Raw genomic sequence first — 20,261 nt, forward strand, 5'->3', positions numbered from 1 at the left:
GTGATGGCAAAATCCATAGAGGAGTTTAAAAGGGGACTTGATGTCTTTCTGGAGAGGAAGGATATTACAGGATATAAATCTTAGGTTATTGTCAATCCGGGTATACAGGCAGGTAGGAACTCTTAGGGGTTGATCCAGGGAACAGTCTGATTGCCATTAGGGAGTCGGGAAGGAATTTCCCCCAAAAGGGCTAATTGGCTCCTGCCTCTTGGAGTTTTTTGCCTTCCTCTGGATCAACACAGGAGGAAAAACAGGCTGAACTAGATGGACATTGTCTTCATTCGGCCTTACATACTATGTTACTATGTTTTTTTTTTTTGTTTTTTTTTTAAATCAATGTTTATTGAAATTTTTTCCATATAAACATACAAACTGACACAGAATGGGTCTGAGCTCGGTATCCACCTGGCTCATCATGGCAAAATATATACTCTTAGTAAAGCAAACAATAGCTCGAGCTAGCTCGAAGTCCCGATACAAGAATGATCTTAAGCGCTGTGCCAGGACACTGGAGTGCATTTTCAATAAAAGACATAAACATAGACCCCTTATTAACAAAAGAAAAGGGGGAAACATGCGGGTTCAGGAGCTAGGAGGGGAGATGGGCAGGGAGGGAGTAGGGAGAGGAAGGGGGGGGGTTAGGTTGGGTTAAGAAGCTCAGTCTGCTCTGAGGGATGCTTACTATGTTACTATGTTAATATTTGCAGATTATACAAAACTATGTAAAGATATTAACACAAGAGGACACAAGGATATTGCAAGAGGATCTGGATAGGTTGGGGGCATAAAAGTGGCAAGTAAGGTTTAACACTGATAAATGTGCGGTTCTGCACATGGACAGAGGAAATACATGTCACCATTACACACTAATTGGGAAACCACTGGGGAACACTGAGATGGAGAAGGGCTTGGGGGTTTTAGTTAACTGTAATCTTAACTGGAGCATCCGGTGTCAGGCAGCTGCTGCCACCGGTGTCAGGCAGCTGCTGCCAAGGCCAATGGGATCATGGGGGGCATCAGAAGAGGTCATAGAATCATAGAATGGTAAAGTTGGAAGGGACCTCCAGGGTCATCAGGTCCAACCCCCTGCTCAGTGCAGGATTCACTAAGTCATCCCAGACAGATATTTGTCCAGCCTTTTGCTTGAACACTTCCATTGAAGAACTCCCCACCTCCCGTGGTGACCTGTTCCACTCATTGATCCCCCTCACTGTCTAATATCTAATCTGTGTCTCCTCCCTTTCAGTTTCATCCCATTGCTTCTAGTCTTTCCTTGTGCAAAGGAGAATAGGGCTGATCCCTCTGCACTGTGACAGCCCTTCAGATATTTGTAGACAGCTATTAAGTCTCCTCTCAGCCTTTTCTTCTGCAAGCTAAACATTCCCAGATCCTTTAACCGTTCCTCATAGGACATGATTTGCAGACCGCTCACCATCTTGGTAACTCTTCTCTGAACTTGCTCCAGTTTGTCTATGTCTTTTTTAAAGTGGGGTGCCGAGAACTGGACACAGTATTTCAGATGAGGTCTGACAGGGCCCATTTACACAGAGCGATGATCGCTCAAAGATCGCTCAAACGACAGTTTCAGTGACAGCTTTGAGCGATCATTTGGCATAAACTATTAAGTAGCTACTCAATAGCAATTTAGTGTGCAAATGAAGCCTTTAGCTGAAAGCAGTTAATAGCCCGAGGGCGCTTATCTGCTTTCAGTTCCTTTGTTCTCCAACGGGAAACAATGCTATCAGCACTACCCGCGGATGACTGATCCTTGCTCCGTGTAAATGGGCCTTAAGGAAGAGTAGAGGGAGATAATTATCTCATGTAATCTAGACTTGATGCTTCTCTTAGTACATCCCAGAATTGTCTTTGCCTTTTTGGCTGCTACATCACATTGTTGACTCGTGTTCAGTCTATGATCTATTAGTATACCCAAGTCTTTTTTAAATGTGCTGCTGCTTAGCCCAATTCCTCCCATTCTGTATGTGTTTTTTTCATTTTTCTTGCCCAGATGTAGGACTTTGCATTTCTCTTTCTTAAATACCATTCTGTTAGTCGCCGCCCACTGTTCAAGCTTTTCCAGATCTTTTTGAATCCTCTCTGTCTTCCCTAGTGTTAGCTATCCCTCATAGCTTTGTATCATCTGCAAATTTGATCAGTTTCCTATCAATTCCCTCCTCCAGATCATTTATAAAAATGTTGACCACCACTGGGCCTAGGACAGAGCCTTGTGGTTCCCCACTTGCTACATTCTTCCACTTGGATGTGCAGCCATTTATGACCACTCTTTGAGTACGATCACTCAGCCAATTGTGAATCCACCTAACAGCTGCCTTTTCAATCCCATATTCGGTCATTTTTTCAATAAGTATGGTATGAGATACTTTGTCAAATGCTTTATTAAAGTCAAGATATACTATATCCACTACATTTCCCTGATCAACCCAGTCGGTGATTCAGTCATAGAAGGAAATTAGATTAGTCTGGAATGACATGTTTGTTAAAAACCCATGCTGGTTCTGGTTAGTTACTCCATTTTTCATCCAAGTACTTGCATACATGCGGTTTTATAATTTATTCAGCAATCTTTCCCAGTAAATAAGTCAGGCTCACAGGCCTGTAGTTTCCTGGATCCACCTTCTTCCCTTTTTTGAAGATAGAGACAACATTTGCCCTTTTCCAATCTTCTGGGACTTCTACTGTTTTCCAGGAATTTTCAAAAAATTATGGCGAGTGGTTCAGCAGTTAACTCTACTGCTTCCTTTAGTATCCTAGGATGTAATTCATCTGGACCTTGAGACTTGGATTAATGTAAGTTAGCTAAGTGTTCCCTCACCATCTCTCTGCTTACAGATAGCCTGCATTCTTTTATTTCCCCAATAGCACAGGGAAGATCAGTTGATATTACATCTACTTTCTGAGAGAAAACAGATACAAAATAGGAATTTAAAAGTTCGTCCTTCTCAACATCATTCATAACCAATTCACCATTTTCATCTTTTAAGCTTCCAATAGCATCTTTGGCTTTTTTTTACATAGCCCCCAAATCCTTTTTTATTGCTTTTGGCCTCTGTTGCAAGCCTCAATTCATTATTAGCTTTAGCTTTTCTGACACTTGCCCCACAGTTTCTGCAGACCCGAATTATATTCTTTCCATTTGATAAACATTTTTCTTCCTTTTTAACATGCGTGCAAGTTCTAGGGGTGCATGACGAGAACATTGTCCTTCCTCTTTACAAGTCACTGGTCAGACCACACATGGAATATTGTGGACAGTTTTGGGCACCGGTACTGAAGAATGACATATCTGGGTATAAAGGCGGGCAACTAAAGTAATAAATGGAATGGATTGACTACAATACCCAGAGAGGTTATCAAAATTGGGGTTATTTAGTTTAGAAAAAAGACATCTGAGGGGCGACCTAATAACTATGTATAGATATATCTGGGAACATTACAGAGATCGCTCCATCATCTATTTATACCCAGGACTGTGACTGTAATAAGCGGGCACCCTCTACATCTAGAGGAAAGAAGGTTTCTACACCAACATAGAAGGGGATTCTTTACTGTAAGAGCAGTGAGTCTATGGAAGTCTCTGCCTGAGGACGCAGTGATGACAAGTTTGTTAAGAGTACAAGAGGGGTCTGGATGTTTTTCTTGAGCGATACAATATTACATGTTATAATCATTAATAACTTCAGAAGTGTCAGTGATCTGGGGATTATTCCGATTGCCAGATTGGAGTCAGGAAGGAATTTTTCCTTTAAATGGGGAAAAAAACTCATTGTCATTTTTTTGCATTCCTCTGTATCAACATTGGGGGAAAATGGGCTAAAATGGATGGACGTATGTCTTTTTCCTGCCTTACGTACTGTATTGGGGTGAATGCACATGGGAGGATTTGAATTGCGGGATCTGCAGCAAATACCGCCCATAGCATGTAAAAGTGATTCTTCATGCACATGAGCAGAAACCAATTGTGGTTTCCACTTGTGGATGAAAAAGCGCAGCATTCTCTATTTTCCTGCGGATCCCGCAAGGGTGGCTTCCACCTACTGCGCAGGTCTGACAGCGAGCCATGCGGACCATACACAGTACAGAAAGAAGAGCAAAAACCCCAGAGCCCTCACACAGCACAATCGACAAAAAAAAAGAAAATGGGAAAACTAAAAAGGGGCTGCAGCGGGAAGGGAGCAAAGTATCATATCTACAAAATTACTTTGTTTCTCTTACTGAGAACAATCACATTGTTTCTACTGCTGACCTCACACCAAACTTTTCGATTTAGACTGATAAGTGTCCGTCCTTCCGGATGCAGAAAATTCTGTGACCGTCCCATTATCTAAATGGAGCAGAACTCTGTGCGCTGCCGCTGGTACTACCTTCTCAGATTCTCTTTACACCCTCAGGATCCATTGTGACTCTGTGTCCAGACCTGATGCTGCGTTACACAGCAGTGTCCAGCAGGGGTCACCGCTGCTCCGTGGCTTCCGATTGCACCTTCTTAACCCCGTTGTCCTGCGTTCCTCCGGTTCTTATCTGCGATTTCTTGACAACATTGCCCATCGTCTGTTGGAAGTCGGGTACACGGATACTCTCTGTGCTCGGACGTGTAGTATGTCCTGATTACACGTCTATGGCATAATTACATATAATCATACGTGTGTTCCCTGCACTCAGGGCCTGGCCCTCGGCCTGCAGCTCCCCACATTCAACTCTTTGTGCTTTTTCAAGAACTTCCAGATCTGAAGGAGGCAGATTAGGATCACAGACTCTTGTTTTCCTCCCGGGAAGTAGCAGGGTGTGCCCGGGCACAGCGGGCAGGAAGGATGTGGCTGTCATTTCTTCTGTATAGACCCACATCTATCCAGACGGCAGCCTTCCTGTCCCTTCGTGGGGCGGGTGGCGGAGCGCACAGACTCTGGATATAGCGCCCCCGCTGAATGCTGCAATTCTCTGGGGAAATAAATGCTGCAGTGGTTTATTTGTACCAAATTCAGATTGCTAATGTTTTTCTGAATCTGTATAGAACGATGCCAAGTGGGCCATAGGAGACAGCGTCCAACGTGGTGTAGAGGGCGTGCTCCAGCGGGGCGTAGGGGACGGCATCCACAGTAGAGAACTCTTTCTCTTTCTATTCATAGATGTGCTCCTGTGTTGGTCGGCCGGCGTCCAGTTCTCTGTAGATAAAACTTAATTTGTTATACTTCTGTAACTTTCCAAAAACTTTGTATTTCCATTCCCCATCATTTTCAAGATCTCTGCTTTCAGAGTGATCTGCCGGGTTCTAGTCCTGGGATGTATATGGCGTTTGCGCCAAGGTTAAGTCGGGTTCTGGGCCAGGGTTGCGCCATCTTTTGGGCTAGGGATGTATTGGGTTCTATGCAGGGAATGCTATGTGCTGGGTTCTAGGCTGAAGATGTATTTGGGTTCTGCGCTGGGCTTGTTGGGTTCTGGCCCAGGGTTGTGCTGGGGATGTGATGTACCGGGTTCTAGACTGAGGAGGTACTTGGTTTCGGCCATGGGCGTTTGCCTGCTTCTTGCCCCGGGAATGTGAGGGTTCTGAATCAGGATTGTGCTGGATGTCGGGCCAGGGATGTCATACGCCGGGTTCTAGGGTAAGGATGTATTTTGGGGTTGCGTTGGGTTCTAAACCAGGAATGTATTTGGATTCTGCACTGGGATTGCCATTCTGGGCTGTGAATATGATGTACCAGGTTCTAAGTTATAAATGTTTTCGGTTCTGGACCAGAAACGTGAGGGTTCTGGGCTGGGGATGTCTGTGCCAGGTTCCAGGCCAGGGATGTATTAGGATTCTGCACCTTGGTTGTGCCAAGTTCTGGGCCGGGGATATGATGTGCCGGGTTCTAGGCTTTGGATGTACTTGGATTCTGCGCCTGGCTTTTCAGGTTCTGGGCCAAGGTTGTGTTGGGTTCTGCACTTGTGAAATAGGAAATCACTTTCTCCAGGTTTTTCCAATTACTGCACATAGATGAGGCATGACATCATACGTGAGCAGCGCCAAGACTGCGGCAGGCTGAGCAGCGGTGAGCTGGGCTACTGCCAGGGCAGGGCAAGCACGGTGGGTGTAGTGGTAGCGCTCGGCGGGTGTAATGACATTGGGGAGGGGGGGGGGGCACTTTAATCCTGATGCAGATTCCACATATTTTTGGATATGTTCCCCAGAATCTTCTGTCGTTTCTTTACAGTCTTTGACAACAGGATGTAACTACCCCGAACCTGCCCAACCCCCACCATATAGCAGAGCTAATTAACCGGCTGGATTAACACTTCATCCTGCATTTAACCCCTGAATGACTGAGTTTCCGGGTATAAATGATGTATGGGGTGCGGATCGACTCTGAAGTAGTTCACCGCCATCTTTCTGAGCAGACGTCTTGAAGCCATGCCCCTCTGGTTACATCACTAAACCTCCACTGTTATGTAGCTGATGACATCACTGGTGGCGGAGGTATAGGGAGAATGTAGGTACCAGGGGCAGCAGTTGTCATGGCGGACTAGAGAGGATCTGGAGGGATGGGATCCAGGGTAAGAACGTGATCATATGAATGTCAGTATAGAATGTAGCCGGGGTAAAGTATGGAGGGCTCCGATGGATTGTCTACATCTGGGCCCCTACTATACATCCATTACTATACGTCAGGGACTGTATAATCTCTACAAGTTCTATGAGAGTGGCGAGAGGCAGTGATGAGGGGTGACATCACACTATAGCTGGCCCCTGCTCTACGTGGTCACATCTGTTGTGATGTCATCAGACGTTACTATTTATCCCTCCTCCATGACTTTCTGTCCCGCTATAAACAGGAATCTGTGACTTTTGGAAAAAGCGAGCAGGACAGGAAGAGATAAGGGGCTGCCGAGAGCGGAGAACATGTCCCTATTATCTGGGGGCTCTCACTGACTGAAGCCAGAGCTTTCCTCCAGAAGGGGGTACCCGGGGGCAACTCCTGATAACGGGGTGTACAAGGGAGGGGCAATTCTAACATTATGTGGAAACTCTGTATCACCGAGTCCAAGGGAAAGACCCGAAATCCGGACCCGAATGTTACATTATATCCTCCATCATCAGTGACAGAGCTCGGGGGTCATCACTATCATCGCCATCGTCATGATCTTCATTATCATCATCATCCTCATCTGAGGTATAGAAACTACTAGGCCCCAATGCAAAATAACAGGGCCTCAGAATCCTAACGCTTCGCTTATAGTACTGCGGAAAAGAGGCCGAATGCCCGGCTCAGACGACCATGTTTGCTGGCGTACCGTGCAGCAATTACACAATGATGAGTCCTTGGGTGCCCCCAATCCCCATGCACTGTCTTTGAAGTGTATGTGTGCGTAATACACACCAAGATAGTGCATGCCGTGATATTTTTTTCGCATATATTTCGCAGGGGTCGTGTGAGCGGCACAACTAAAGCGTATGGAAGAATGCTACTGCATATTACATATGTAAAAACCGCAGAGGTAATACGCAATAAGCGTACGGTCATGTGAGCCCGGCCTTATAGGACCCCTAAGGGTGCTCCTACATGGAATGATTCGCACGACCGAATGATGACAGATCTCACTTATACAGGCAGATGAATCGTTCAGTCATTGACTGTACCGGTGAATGAGAAAAGACTGAACGAACGGTATTGATAGAGAACAATTATCGAACGAGCAAACGATGATTTTCGTGCTTGTATGAGATGATAAGCGAACGAATTATCACGCATCATTTGATCATTGGCTGCCTTTACACGGAACGATTAATGTTCAAATATGAATGATCCAGAAAGTTATGCCTAGTGCCGGCCTTAGGATAGACGGCACCCTGTGCAGATTTTTTTTTCATATTATCATTATCTTATTGCCCTCGCAGACATTCTGCTTGTGCAGTAAACAGCAATATTAGAATGTACCCACAGCAGAACTGCTCAGGGATTAAATACCATACCGGAACCAAGCTCATAATATACATACATACAGCACCAGAACCAATGTGAATACATACATACAGCACCAGAACAGCTCAGGGAATAAATAATATACCAAAACCATGCTCATAATATACATACATACATACATACAGCACCAGAACCAAGGTGAGTACATACATACAGGACCAGAACAGCTCAGGGAATAAATACTGTACCAGAACCAAGCTCGTAACATGCATACATGCAGCACCAGAACAACGCAGGGAATAAATACTGTACCAGAACCAAGCTCATGATATAAATACTGAAACCCATCTCATTACACAGATACAACAGCAGAACCAAGCTTGGTACATAAAAAACGCACCAGAACCAAGTTCTGTACATACATGCAATACCAGAACCTTCAGATCGCTGCCCAGCCTACATCTACTTGGTGCACCCTCCCTACAAGCTGGTGGGCAGGAACTTTCTGCACGGGTCGCACAAAGCAAAGCTAAGGGTGCATCTAGACTGAAAGATGATTGCTCAAACTGCAGTTTGAGTGACAGTTTTGAACGATCGTCTTTGTATAACTCTTAGGGCCCCCGCACATTAGCTTTTTTTTACCGCTGCGATATCGCTGCATTTTTTTAACGCGATTGTCAATGGGACATTCCACTGTTAAAACCGCACCACACAAAAATTGCAAAGCGCCAACCTGCGATGTGTTTTTAACAGTAGAAGGTCCCATTGACAATCACACTAAAAAAACACAGCGATATCGCAGTGTTTAAAAAAACCGCAAGTGAGTAGGAGCCCTTAAGTAGCTAATAAGCTACAAGACGAGAGTTAATGCAGGCGGAGCGGGACACTGCTGATAACTGCGAGAACAAAGCAGCTGTTTGTATATGCAAACAGCTGCTTTGTTCTCGGAGCCTTCAGCTGGTGTCCCGCTGGGAAGTCCAAGCGGGATACCAGCTGAACCCAGCAGGATACCAGCTGAAAGAATGCTATCAGCGCTACCCGCTAAGAAAATCAGCGTGCGGCGCTAATAAGAGCCATCCTCAACGATGAACGATCAGTGCATGAACAGTGCTTGATGGCAGCGCATTTAAACACCACAATTCTCGCTTAAGAGATGGCTTTTGAGTGAATTTTGAGCGATAAGCGTTGTGTCTACATGGGCCTTAAGTCTAGCCATGGTTATGGCGCCGATCATCACTATCATCATCATTAGCATTATTCTCATCAGAATCTATTCGCAGATACTTACATCACCCCCCCCCCCACACACTCTCTGACTACTCTTCCTGTATTCTCTCTTCTCAGATCACGGATTTGTCGGGTACTCGGAGGAGTTGCTTTATAATAACACATTTCCAGACTACAGCCCCGAAGAAAGCTTCTTCACTGTGTTTGGGGTGTTTTTCCCAGCTGCTACAGGTATGGGGGGGGGGGGGATAAGTTTCTGCTGCTCCCCCACAGATGTCCATTCTAGACCCCCTACGTTATATATTGTGTGCATGACTAAAAAGAGATGCTGCCTTTCAGGCGAGGCCAAAAGATCGCAGAGCAGCTCTGGAACGTTGCAGCATTATAAAGTCAATGCGGTTGCGTTGTGAATCCCAAGTTTCCAGGACTGTAAATCCATTTTTTGTGATCTGTAAGTTGCAATCCTGGAAACTTGGGAGTCGCAACGCAACCGCATTGACTTTATTGTGTTCTAATGTTGCAGGGTTATTCTATGATCTTTGGCTGCGCAGTTAAACTCACAGACAACGTTATACAGATGTAGCAGAGCTGAATTTGCCATTCCATGCACTGCAAATAAATTTTCATATCCGATATATTATCCTAAAATTGTTCCCTGCAGTCCTATGTAACCCCACAGATAACACAGTGATAACTCTCGGAGTACAGACAATGTAGTAGATGTGATCCGCAGTCCTATGTAACCCCACAGATAACACAGTGATAACTCTCGGAGTACAGACAATGTAGTAATGTTCCCTGCAGTCCTATGTAAGACAGCAGGTGATATTGTGTAATGTAAGTGCAGTGTCTCGCTTGGTAACTGATGGATCGCTGTGATCTTCCTCACATGATGAAGCAGCTCAGGAATTTAGTTGGATTAGAACGGTTACTATGACGATAAATCACTTAGTGAAATTACGTTTTAGCGAGTTACTGCGGTCCCTTTTACCCGGACAGATAAATTACTGTTAACGAGTGCCGATGTACAAGTGTGTAATGATCACTGGCATTTATTGGTTACCACATTTGCGTGATTTCTCCTTTTGTGCGATCGCTGTTTCTCCCTCTTACGAGGCGCTGCTGATAAAACAACCATTTTTATATGATGACTTACACTGGACAGTGATCGGGTGATTATCATCCCATGTAAGAGGGGAGAAGAGCGCTGCTCCGGGTGTCGTGCTCTCAGCAGCCAGCACTGCGTGCAGTAGATACCAGAGGTCACATGATGCTTGTATTCTATAATGAAAAGTTCTGCAACTTGGTAATACACTTTTTATACTTTTTTTGCTCATCCCAGTCAAGATCTCTGCTTGCTGTCAGTGGTAACATTCTTGTTTATATGCAGAGGTTGAAAACTCTTCCTGACTTAAAGGGGTTGTCCTGTGCCGAAACGTTTTTTTTTTTTTTTCAATAGCCCCCCCCCGTTCGGCGCGAGACAAACCCGATGCATGTGTTGAAAAAAAAACCCGGATAGTACTTACCCGAATCCCCGCGCTCCGGTGACTTCTTACTTACCTTGCGAAGATGGCCGCCGGGATCTTCACCCTCGGTGGACCGCAGGTCTTCTGTGCGGTCCATTGCCGATTCCAGCCTCCTGATTGGCTGGAATCGGCACACGTGACGGGGCGGAGCTAGGAGGAGCAGCTCTCCAGCACGAGCAGCCCCATTCAACACAGAGAAGACCGGACTGCGCAAGCGCGTCTAATCGGGCGATTAGACGCTGAAAATTAGACGGCACCATGGAGACGGGGACGCTAGCAACGGAGCAGGTAAGTGAATAACTTCTGTATGGCTCATATTTAATGCACGATGTACATTACAAAGTGCATTAATATGGCCATACAGAAGTGTATACCCCAACTTTGTTTCGCGGGACAACCCCTTTAAATACTTCTCCCATCTGAGAATTTGTTACAGTGTATCCAGTCTGCACAGCCCCCTGTGATATAAATATTCTGGACTATGGACTGATACATTGTAACAATCTAGCAGAGAGATTTGAGCTGCTGATGTGTTTAGCTCACAGACGATTGCCTAGACTGGATACATAGTAACAAACCCTAAACTGTGAGCAGGATTACTGCCTCTGAATCTACAAGAATGTTCTCATTCAATGACAGCAAACTAGTATCTTGACAAATGATGAATAGAAACATACAGAAGTTCATTTACATAAATTTGGACTTCCCCTTTAAAGGTGTTGTACCAAGACTGCAAGTTATTCCCTATACACGGGATATCCTCAGGATAGGGGATAACTTGCTGCTTAGACCCCCACTAATGTGAAGAACTTGGGTCCTGTGTCCCCCAACCATTGCACTGCAGGATTACTGCACCCACACCCGCTCATGTATTTCCATCACCCCATTGAAATGAATGGAGCGCTGACCGTGCATGCTCATGCTGATGTTACTGCAGGGGGACAGCAACCCCTAAAGTGACAGGCAGAAGGGAGCATGGGAGTCCCTTTCTGTAGTTTGGCAGGGGTCTTAGCAGTGAGGCCCCCACCGATCAACCAGTTATTCCCTTTCCTGTGGATAGGGGATAACTTGAAATCTTAGTACAACCCCTTTAAGTGTTTAAGAGTCACTCCCATGAGCCTTTTCTTCTCATCTCTATCAGGCCTGACTATCTCCATGTGTCTTGATCTGCAGGTGTCATGGCGGGCTTCAACATGAGCGGAGACCTGCGCGTGCCGTCGGTTAATATCCCTGTTGGCTCATTGGCTGCAATTGCCATCTCGTAAGTGTCATATTCCAATAAGTGTGAAGTCATCAGAAGGTGGCAGATTCCGGTATATGATGTCCTCCATGCTGGGGTATATTAGGATGTGGTATGCCAACCAATATAGCTGCCATCTTTTCTTGCCCCTGATTGGCATCTCAATCTGTGTTTCTGTGTACAGATCCCCCCCCCCCCCATCTTTCTGTCCATTTATTTTGCCTGTGTCAGTCCTAACTGTAATTCTGGCATTCTATTCCTATATTAGGATTCTTGTAGTGACCGGAGTTGTTTCTCTGCAGGTGGTTCCTTTATATAGTCTTTGTCTTCTTACTCGGCGCCATTTGTATGAGGGAATTCCTACGCTATGAATTCATGATCGCAGAAAAGGTAACTGGACGTTCCATTGTATTATTGCAGCAATAGGCTGCCACCTCTGTGCCCGCCGTGTGCCAGTCGTCACCACCTGAGTCTGTAGATGGCATGTACATTTTCTAGAAATAGAAGCTGCACAACAGGGACTTCATTAAAGTCATGCGGTAGCCACTTGGCGCCATTCTTAGAGGTTTTATCCGGAGGTGGCCACGCTGTGATTGTGTCGTAGATGTGACATGCCGACCGCCAGGGGTATTACTCTGCAATGTTTCCATCACTCAACGGATGCCTAGGAACATCGTCACACTGTTCGCCCAATCACAGCGCAAGTCCCGCGGTCGCAGTAACGTGTAGCTGAGGCTTTTCACGTGTCCGAGCTCAGAACCCAGATTAATAACATAATCCGGAGAATTAAGTGTCAGCGGCTCAATAAACAAGTTCTGTCCTGTCCGCCCCTCGCACACCTGACATACCGACGTACAATGATGGGGTGACTGCACCCCAAGACTGGACTCACCCTTTAGTGATGGGAGATTGCACCCCAATACTGGACTTTTTCTAATGATGTCGGTGACTGTACCCAATGCTGGACTCATCCTATAATGATGGGGGTTTGCACCCAAATACTGGACTCACCCAGTAATGATGGGGGTGACTGCACCCCAATACTGGACTCACCCAGTAATGATGGGGGTGACTGCACCCCAATAATGGACTCTCCCTCTAATGATAGGGGTGACTGACCCCCAATAATGGACTCTCCCTCTAATGATAGGGGTGACTGACCCCCAATAATGGACTCTCCCTCTAATGATGGGGGTGACTGACCCCCAATAATGGACTCTCCCTCTAATGATGGGGGTGACTGACCCAGTATTGGACCCACCCACAGAACAGATACTCCCCAATGTCCATCTGCTATAGGAATGTCTCCACTTGAATCTGATGTCCCAGATGGGGGGGCTGTAGTTCGTATGACCCGCCCCAGTATTGGATATGACAGGTGGCGCCTGCTGCTCTGTGCAGAATATAGGCTGCTGTTTACAGAGGTGTAACTTGGAGCTGCTGTGATCCAATGCATAATATGTAACGGAGCCACAACTATAATGCTTCATATATAGCATTGGTCTCCTCTTTGGGAAGGAGAGACCTTAATTAAGGCCTCCTTCCCACGAACGGATTTCCGCCGCGTAATTCGCGGCGAAAATCCGCTGCGTTGCCCGCAGCTATTAGGTTCTATTGAACCTAATAGCACAATGCTCACGATGCGTAATTCCAGCGCGGAATTACGCACCGCGATTTCTCCCGTCCTCACCCGCAGCATGCTCTATTTTCTGCGGGTGAGGACGGGCTGTACGCACTGACGGCTTCCATTGCAGTCAATGGAAGCCGTCCGTTCACGCTATCTCCCGCTGTAACCAGCGGGAGATAGCGTGAAAAAACGCTTTCCCGCCCACCGCCGCGCGTCATCTGACGCCAAATGACGCGGCCGGCCGCGTCACGTGACACGGCCGGCCGCGTCACGTGACACGCTCGGTGACGCGGCGGTGGTGGGCGGTGACGGGCGGTGACGCGGCGGTGGTGGGCGGGGAAGCGATTTCACGCTATCTCCCGCAGGTAAGTATAGGGGCTCTGGGGGGCGCCGTGACGGGCTTCACTGCGTAATATTACGCGGCGGACCCCGTCACGCTCGTGGGAAGGAGGCCTAAGGCTCCAGGGTCCGGGTGGGACCGCATTCTCCGCACCCACTCTACACCCCATACATTGCATCACATGTGCTGTTACATTGTATCTCATCCTCAGGTGTCTCTGGTGGGCTTCCTCTTTTTGCTGGGTCTCTACATTTCCTCTCTGGCCTCCTGCATGGGGGGTCTGTATGGCGCTCCCAGAATCCTTCAGTGCATTGCGCAGGAGAAGGTCATCCCTATCCTGGCATTCCTGGGACGTGGGGTAAGTATGCCGTCCGCTAACGTATTTGTTTATATGAGAGCGGAGCAGTGAGTATGTGATATCTGTTATATCCATCTGAAGGGTTATCATCAACAGGACCTCACAGGGCGATATCCGTCACAGTAGCAGCCCCTGTTAGTTCAGGATCTACACAAATCTCGTTCTAGTAATTTGCATTCTGGGAAATGTCCCAACATCAAATAAGCTACAGATAATTTGATGGAGAAATGCTACAGCCATCTGCCTCCATGTACTGTAGGAGTAGAATAGTGAGTGCAGCTCTGCAGTATTATATAGAATATAACTCAGGATCAGTACAGGATAAGTAATGTGTGTACAGAGTGACTCCACCAGCAGAATAGTGAGTGCAGCTCTGGAGTATAATACTGGATGTAACTCAGGATCAGTACAGGATAAGTAATGTATGTACACAGTGACTCCACCAGCAGAATAGTGAGTGCAGCTCTGGAGTATAATACTGGATGTAACTCAGGATCAGTACAGGATAAGTAATGTATGTATACCGTGACTCCACCAGCAGAATAGTGAGTACAGCTCTGGAGTATAATACAGGATGTAACTCAGGATCAGTACAGGATAAGTAATGTATGTACACAGTGACTCCACCAGCAGAATAGTGAGTGCAGCTCTGGAGTATAATACTGGATGTAACTCAGGATCAGTACAGGATAAGTAATGTATGTATACAGTGACTCCACCAGCAGAATAGTGAGTACAGCTCTGGGGTATAATACAGGATGTAACTCAGGATCAGTACAGGATAAGTAATGTATGTACAGAGTGACTCCACCAGCAGAATAGTGAGTGCAGCTCTGGAGTATAATACTGGATGTAACTCAGGATCAGTACAAGATAAGTAATGTATGTACACAGTGACTCCACCAGCAGAATAGTGAGTACAGCTCTGGGGTATAATACAGAATGTAACTCAGGATCAGTACAGGATAAGTAATGTATGTACACAGTGACTACACCAGCAGAATAGTGAGTGCAGCTCTGGAGTATAATACAGGATGTAACTCAGGATCAGTACAGGATAAGTAATGTATGTACACAGTGACTCCACCAGCAGAATAGTGAGTGCAGCTCTGGAGTATAATACAGGATGTAACTCAGGATCAGTACAGGATAAGTAATGTATGTACACAGTGACTCCACCAGCGGAATAGCGAGTGCAGCTCTGGAGTATAATACAAGATGTAACACAGGATAAGTAATGTATGTACACAGTGACTCCACCAGCAGAATAGTGAGTGCAGCTCTGGAGTATAATACAGGATGTAACTCCGGATCAGTACAGGATAAGTAATTTATGTACACCGTGACTTCACCAGCAGAATAGTGAGTGTAGCTCTGGAGTATAAAGCCCCATTTACACGCAAAGATGATCACTCAAAATTCGCTCAAAAGACAGTTTGAGTGACAGTTTTGAGTGATCATTTTGAATAGCTACTAATGGGCACTAATGCCTATTAGTAGCTTATTAGCTTCATTTGCATTTAAATGAAGCTCCCTTTGCTGTATGCAGATAACCGTGGGTGGTCTGTTATCTGTATACAGCTCCATTGTTCCCTCGGGAACAGGAGCTGAAAACATTATCAGTGCTTCCGCTGAGAATCACAGCGTGTGGTCCCTGCTATCAGCTGGCTGGTTGAACAATGGTTTTCATGCTGAACTAAAAATCATTAGTCAGCCGAAAAGCTAACGATGGTAGCATTTACATGCAACGATTATCGCTCAAAAGACATCGTTTGAATGAATTTTGAGCGATAATCGTTGTGTGTAAATGGGCCTTTATACAGGCTGTAACTCATAAGTTCAGCTTTCAGGTACTAGGGGTAAATTAAAGATTTCTGCCTGGATGTTTTAACTTTCTTCACCTTCAGGCGATTAACAATTATTAAGGGACCAGTTAGGTGTTAAGGGCGAGTTCTGAACGTTTGTTCTCTAATTCTTCTGCTAAATGGGATTAGCGCGTTGGCGGCATTCCGTCCTCATTATTACTAATGTGCAGGGTCACGTGACGAGGCCTCGTTCAGCCAGTAATTATCAGCTGATTATAGAGCTAATCGCTATCAGCTCCAGAATCCTCACACTGCACAGACGTTGGGCCGCTGACTAATAACCGGCTCTGCGCACAGGTAGTCGCCTTCAGAGGATTATTGATCTGCAGCATTATAGGTGATACTATGTTTATATCACAATGTCTCCACAGCTTGAAGGGACAGTGTCTTATACTTCAGTCACATCCAGAGCTGCATTCACAATTCTGCTGGCTGCTGTATGTCTTGCACATTCCTTGAAGACATAGCACTACTAGCTTAGCACTTATATCTCAGTGTATTGTGGGATATGGATGTATATTTAGACTACTGTACAGTAGCTGATGAAAACACGACAACTCCCACAACGCACCACAACCGAGGAGGCAGTATACAATCCCTGAACTTAAAAGTGGATACAGCTCCGGATGTGACTGGAGTATAAGATATGCTATACTATAACACAGGATCAGTACAGGTTAACCCCTTAGTGACCGGCCTATTGTGCCTTAAGGAGCAAGCTACTTTCATTGTCACATTGCAAGAGCCGTAACTTGTTGACAGCCATATGAGGGCTTGTTTTTAAGGCCTTATTCATGAGAACATTTTATCGTGGCATTTACGCGGGGCTGAAAAAGATAGGTCTTGCCCTGATCTTTTGGCCGCGATTACCCAGCAGCTCGCATAGAAGCTCATGGGAGCTGCTAGAAAAGGGAGGGGGAGAGGGACTTTAGCAGCGTCTCATTCTACTACATTCCCACCCTTTGCCTGCAGCTCCCATAGGCTTCTATGGGAGCTTCTATTGCTGTAATCAGCCTGCAAAGGGGGAGGGAGCGAGTTTAGCAGCGCTAAACTGTTTTCCCCAGGATGATGGAATTCCGGGCTGCAGCGTATATATGCCGCACCCTGCCATTTGAATCGGCGAGAAAATGCCAGATTTAACCACAACTTGATCATGTCTAGGGGGTATTCCAATGAAACACATTTATGACATTATTGTGATAACCTCTTAATATCTGCTGTGGGTCCGGCTGCAGGAATGGGGGTACCCGTAGGAGTAAAGACCACGTGGAATTTCCAGCAATCATAGGCCACGTGATCCATGTCTGTCATCTTATTTTTTCTTTAGAGGGGTCCTAACAAGACTCCAGTGGCTGCAATCTTCCTGACTGGACTCCTTACAATGGCCTTCGTCTTCATTGGTCAAGTGAACACCTTGGCCCCCATCGTTACCATTAACTTCATGCTGACATACAGCACTGTGGACTATTCCTACTTTTCAGTGACCATGAGTTATGGTCTGCAGCGCTCAAACAGAAAGGTTGGGAGAGTCTCCTCCAGGACACCAAGACCCTCACAGCCCCTCATCCTGGATAAGTCCACCAGTTACGGCTCTAACGGGACACTACTGGAGTTCACCAAAGACATGGACCAAATCTTCAAGCAAGGTCAGATGGACACAGCGGACAGCACCAAGATCCAAGACAAAGAGCAGAAGAAGTTCATCCAGATGAGGAAATCCCGAAAACCGGCCAAGCAGACTTTGCAGGACAGCTTCCAACTGGATCTGAACCAGGAGCCGGAGAGAAGGGCAAGCACTGATTTAGAGGCGACCTCCATTGAGAAGAGTGACTTCAGCCAGGAACAGACCAATGGTCAGGAACAAGCAGAACACAGTGATGAGGCTGAGGATCTAGACCGGACCGGTGACCAGGAGCAGCTCGTCACTGACGTCCACGAGCCTGGAGCTGCTGAGAAGGATGGTGGGTTCTGCTGCTAAAATTGTAGTGTGATAAATATTTCCAAAGTTTCAATATGTGACTTTTCAAGGGGTGCAGCGTGAGACACCTGGGGTCCAGTGCAAAATCTGTAACCGGGCCTCCACCAATCATGTCCCTTAGACAGCAGAGCATGAGTGCACCCCCTACAGTTCTGCCCTAGCATCTCCGCTGCAGGGGCAGCTGTACAGTGAGAGGAGCCTGCAAACAGCTCCCCATATCTCAGCTTCCTGCACCTTTGTGTCCAGTGATGGAGGGGAGGATAGAGAGAGGGCTATTGGGGATCACTGCCGTCCCCCCTAGATGTTTAGGTTTTGTGTTATCCTATAAATATTCTTCTTTCAGATTCCAACACAAAACAGAAAGTTCCGGAGTTTGAGATCCAAGGTCTGTCAAGCTCCTTCTACAGCAAGCTGTGCAATCACTGGGTGGCGTTTATCGGGGTGAGTGCGGCGGTGCGATGACTGATGTTTATCGGGGTGAGAGCGGGTGTAAAATCACTGGGTGGCGTTTAATTGGGGTGAATGTGGCTGTGCCATCACTGGGTGGCTTAACTGACCCCTAAATGGTAGACACTCTAATCTATTCTCTCTCGCAGGCCATGGTCTCCATCATCATCATGTTTGTCATCCAGTGGATCTACGCACTGGTGAATATTGGTGTTGCAGTTATAATATATGTTTATATCGGCCGGGTGAGCCCAGGACTGAACCCAGGTCAGTGACGTATCAAACTATGTGCAGAGTAGCCGTACGAGGCGGACCGGATGAGTGGCCTCCCTATACATGGTGACCACCCGGCTGTCCTACACCTCTGAATGGTCATGCTTCTCATTTCAGGGGCGGCTGCAAACTTCAGCTTCTTCGCTTGGATTCGTCTATTGGCGACGACAACCTTCAGGTTTGTGTCTTTTGTCTGAAGTTGTCACTATCCAGGAAGAGTATGGTGGAGTATTGGGTAGCACATGGGGAAGGAAGACGATGGTGGCCAGGACTTCAATTTTTGGGTATTTTTACTGCGGTTGTAGAGAGTTGAGGGAGAAGTTGGTCCCCTATTCTTTTACTTTCACTCACCTTCCACTTATTCCTTCCCTGCAGTAAGAAGACTTCCCAGGAACAGTTTGTCGTGACTCCGAGCTTCGTTCACGTTGGCATGGAAACCACGCAATTAACAGAAGAGAACGCGGACTTTGCTTCTCGTGGGCGCTTCCACCATTCCTCCATCATCAGCCAGGGGCATTTTATTAATCAGTTTAACTAGAGTGCAGGGGGCTGCTTGTAGGATCCGGCCCCAGGGACTGGACACTGTGATGGTCGGGAGTCGACGTCTCCAGGAGATGGTGCTTGTCACTGCTGATTATAGTGACTGCTTATCAAAGGACTATGCTGTGAAGTGCTGAGTAGTGGGACTCTGCCACATGGATCCCCCGATACCTGAGGTGACCACAAGTCTACAGGGACAATGTGGGATGTCACCGACCGGGAGAATGGCAAATAAACAATTGAACCCAATATGACTGGACCAAAATGTTAATTACATCCTGATCATAACCATTGCACATGCTGAAGGAGGGGCCAACGAGTCCTGGAGCAATAGAGGTCAAGAGCAGAAGAACCACAGGGACAGGGTGGCCTGGAGCAGGGGGCAAAAGAGACCTGCAGCAGGAAGACCACAGTGGCAGAGGGCAAATGATGCCTTGGGCAATAGAGGTCAAGAGTAGGAGAACCACAAGGTCAGGGTTGCCTGCATAAGGGGGCAAAAGAGACTTGGAGCAGAGGAACCACAGTGGCAGGGGGCAAAAGAGACCTGGAGCAGGGAAATCACAGTGGCAGAAGGCAAATGAGGTTTGGGGCAAAAGAGTTCTGGAGCACGGGAGCCACAATGGCAGATGGCAAATAAGCCCTGGGCCAATAGAGGTCAAGAGTAGGAGAACCATAGGGGCAGGGTGGTCTGGAGAAGGGGGCAAATGAGACATGGAACCAGAGAAGCAAGAGGCAATTGAGGCCAGGGGGATTGTTGGCACAGAGCGAGGGGGAAAAAAGACCTGGAGCAGGGGAACTACAGCGGCGAAGAGCAAAAGAGACCTGGAGCAGGGGAACCACAGTGGCAGAGGGCAAAAGAGACCTGGGGCAATAGAGGTCAAGAGTAGGAGAACCATAGGAGCAGGGTGCTCTGGATATGTGGGC

General features: G+C 46.7%; 1 protein-coding gene across 4 annotated transcripts in view; it reads left to right on the forward strand.

The window, feature by feature from the left end:
* Positions 1–19,586, forward strand: part of SLC12A8 (solute carrier family 12 member 8) — a 34,358-nt gene extending 14,772 nt beyond the window's left edge. For all 4 annotated transcript variants that reach the window (XM_066575293.1, XM_066575295.1, XM_066575294.1 and 1 more), the window contains exons 6-14: positions 9,261–9,374; positions 11,843–11,930; positions 12,212–12,299; positions 14,088–14,234; positions 17,427–18,060; positions 18,421–18,518; positions 18,674–18,791; positions 18,915–18,975; positions 19,173–19,586. In XM_066575293.1, the coding sequence (XP_066431390.1) occupies positions 9,261–9,374; positions 11,843–11,930; positions 12,212–12,299; positions 14,088–14,234; positions 17,427–18,060; positions 18,421–18,518; positions 18,674–18,791; positions 18,915–18,975; positions 19,173–19,335 (1,511 nt within the window). In that variant the 3' untranslated portion in view covers positions 19,336–19,586. The remainder of the gene's footprint in view (positions 1–9,260; positions 9,375–11,842; positions 11,931–12,211; positions 12,300–14,087; positions 14,235–17,426; positions 18,061–18,420; positions 18,519–18,673; positions 18,792–18,914; positions 18,976–19,172) is intronic.
* Positions 19,587–20,261: the final 675 nt, after the last annotated feature.

This window comes from Eleutherodactylus coqui, chromosome 8, assembly GCF_035609145.1.
Source record: "Eleutherodactylus coqui strain aEleCoq1 chromosome 8, aEleCoq1.hap1, whole genome shotgun sequence".
NCBI classification, from domain to species: Eukaryota; Metazoa; Chordata; class Amphibia; order Anura; family Eleutherodactylidae; genus Eleutherodactylus; species Eleutherodactylus coqui.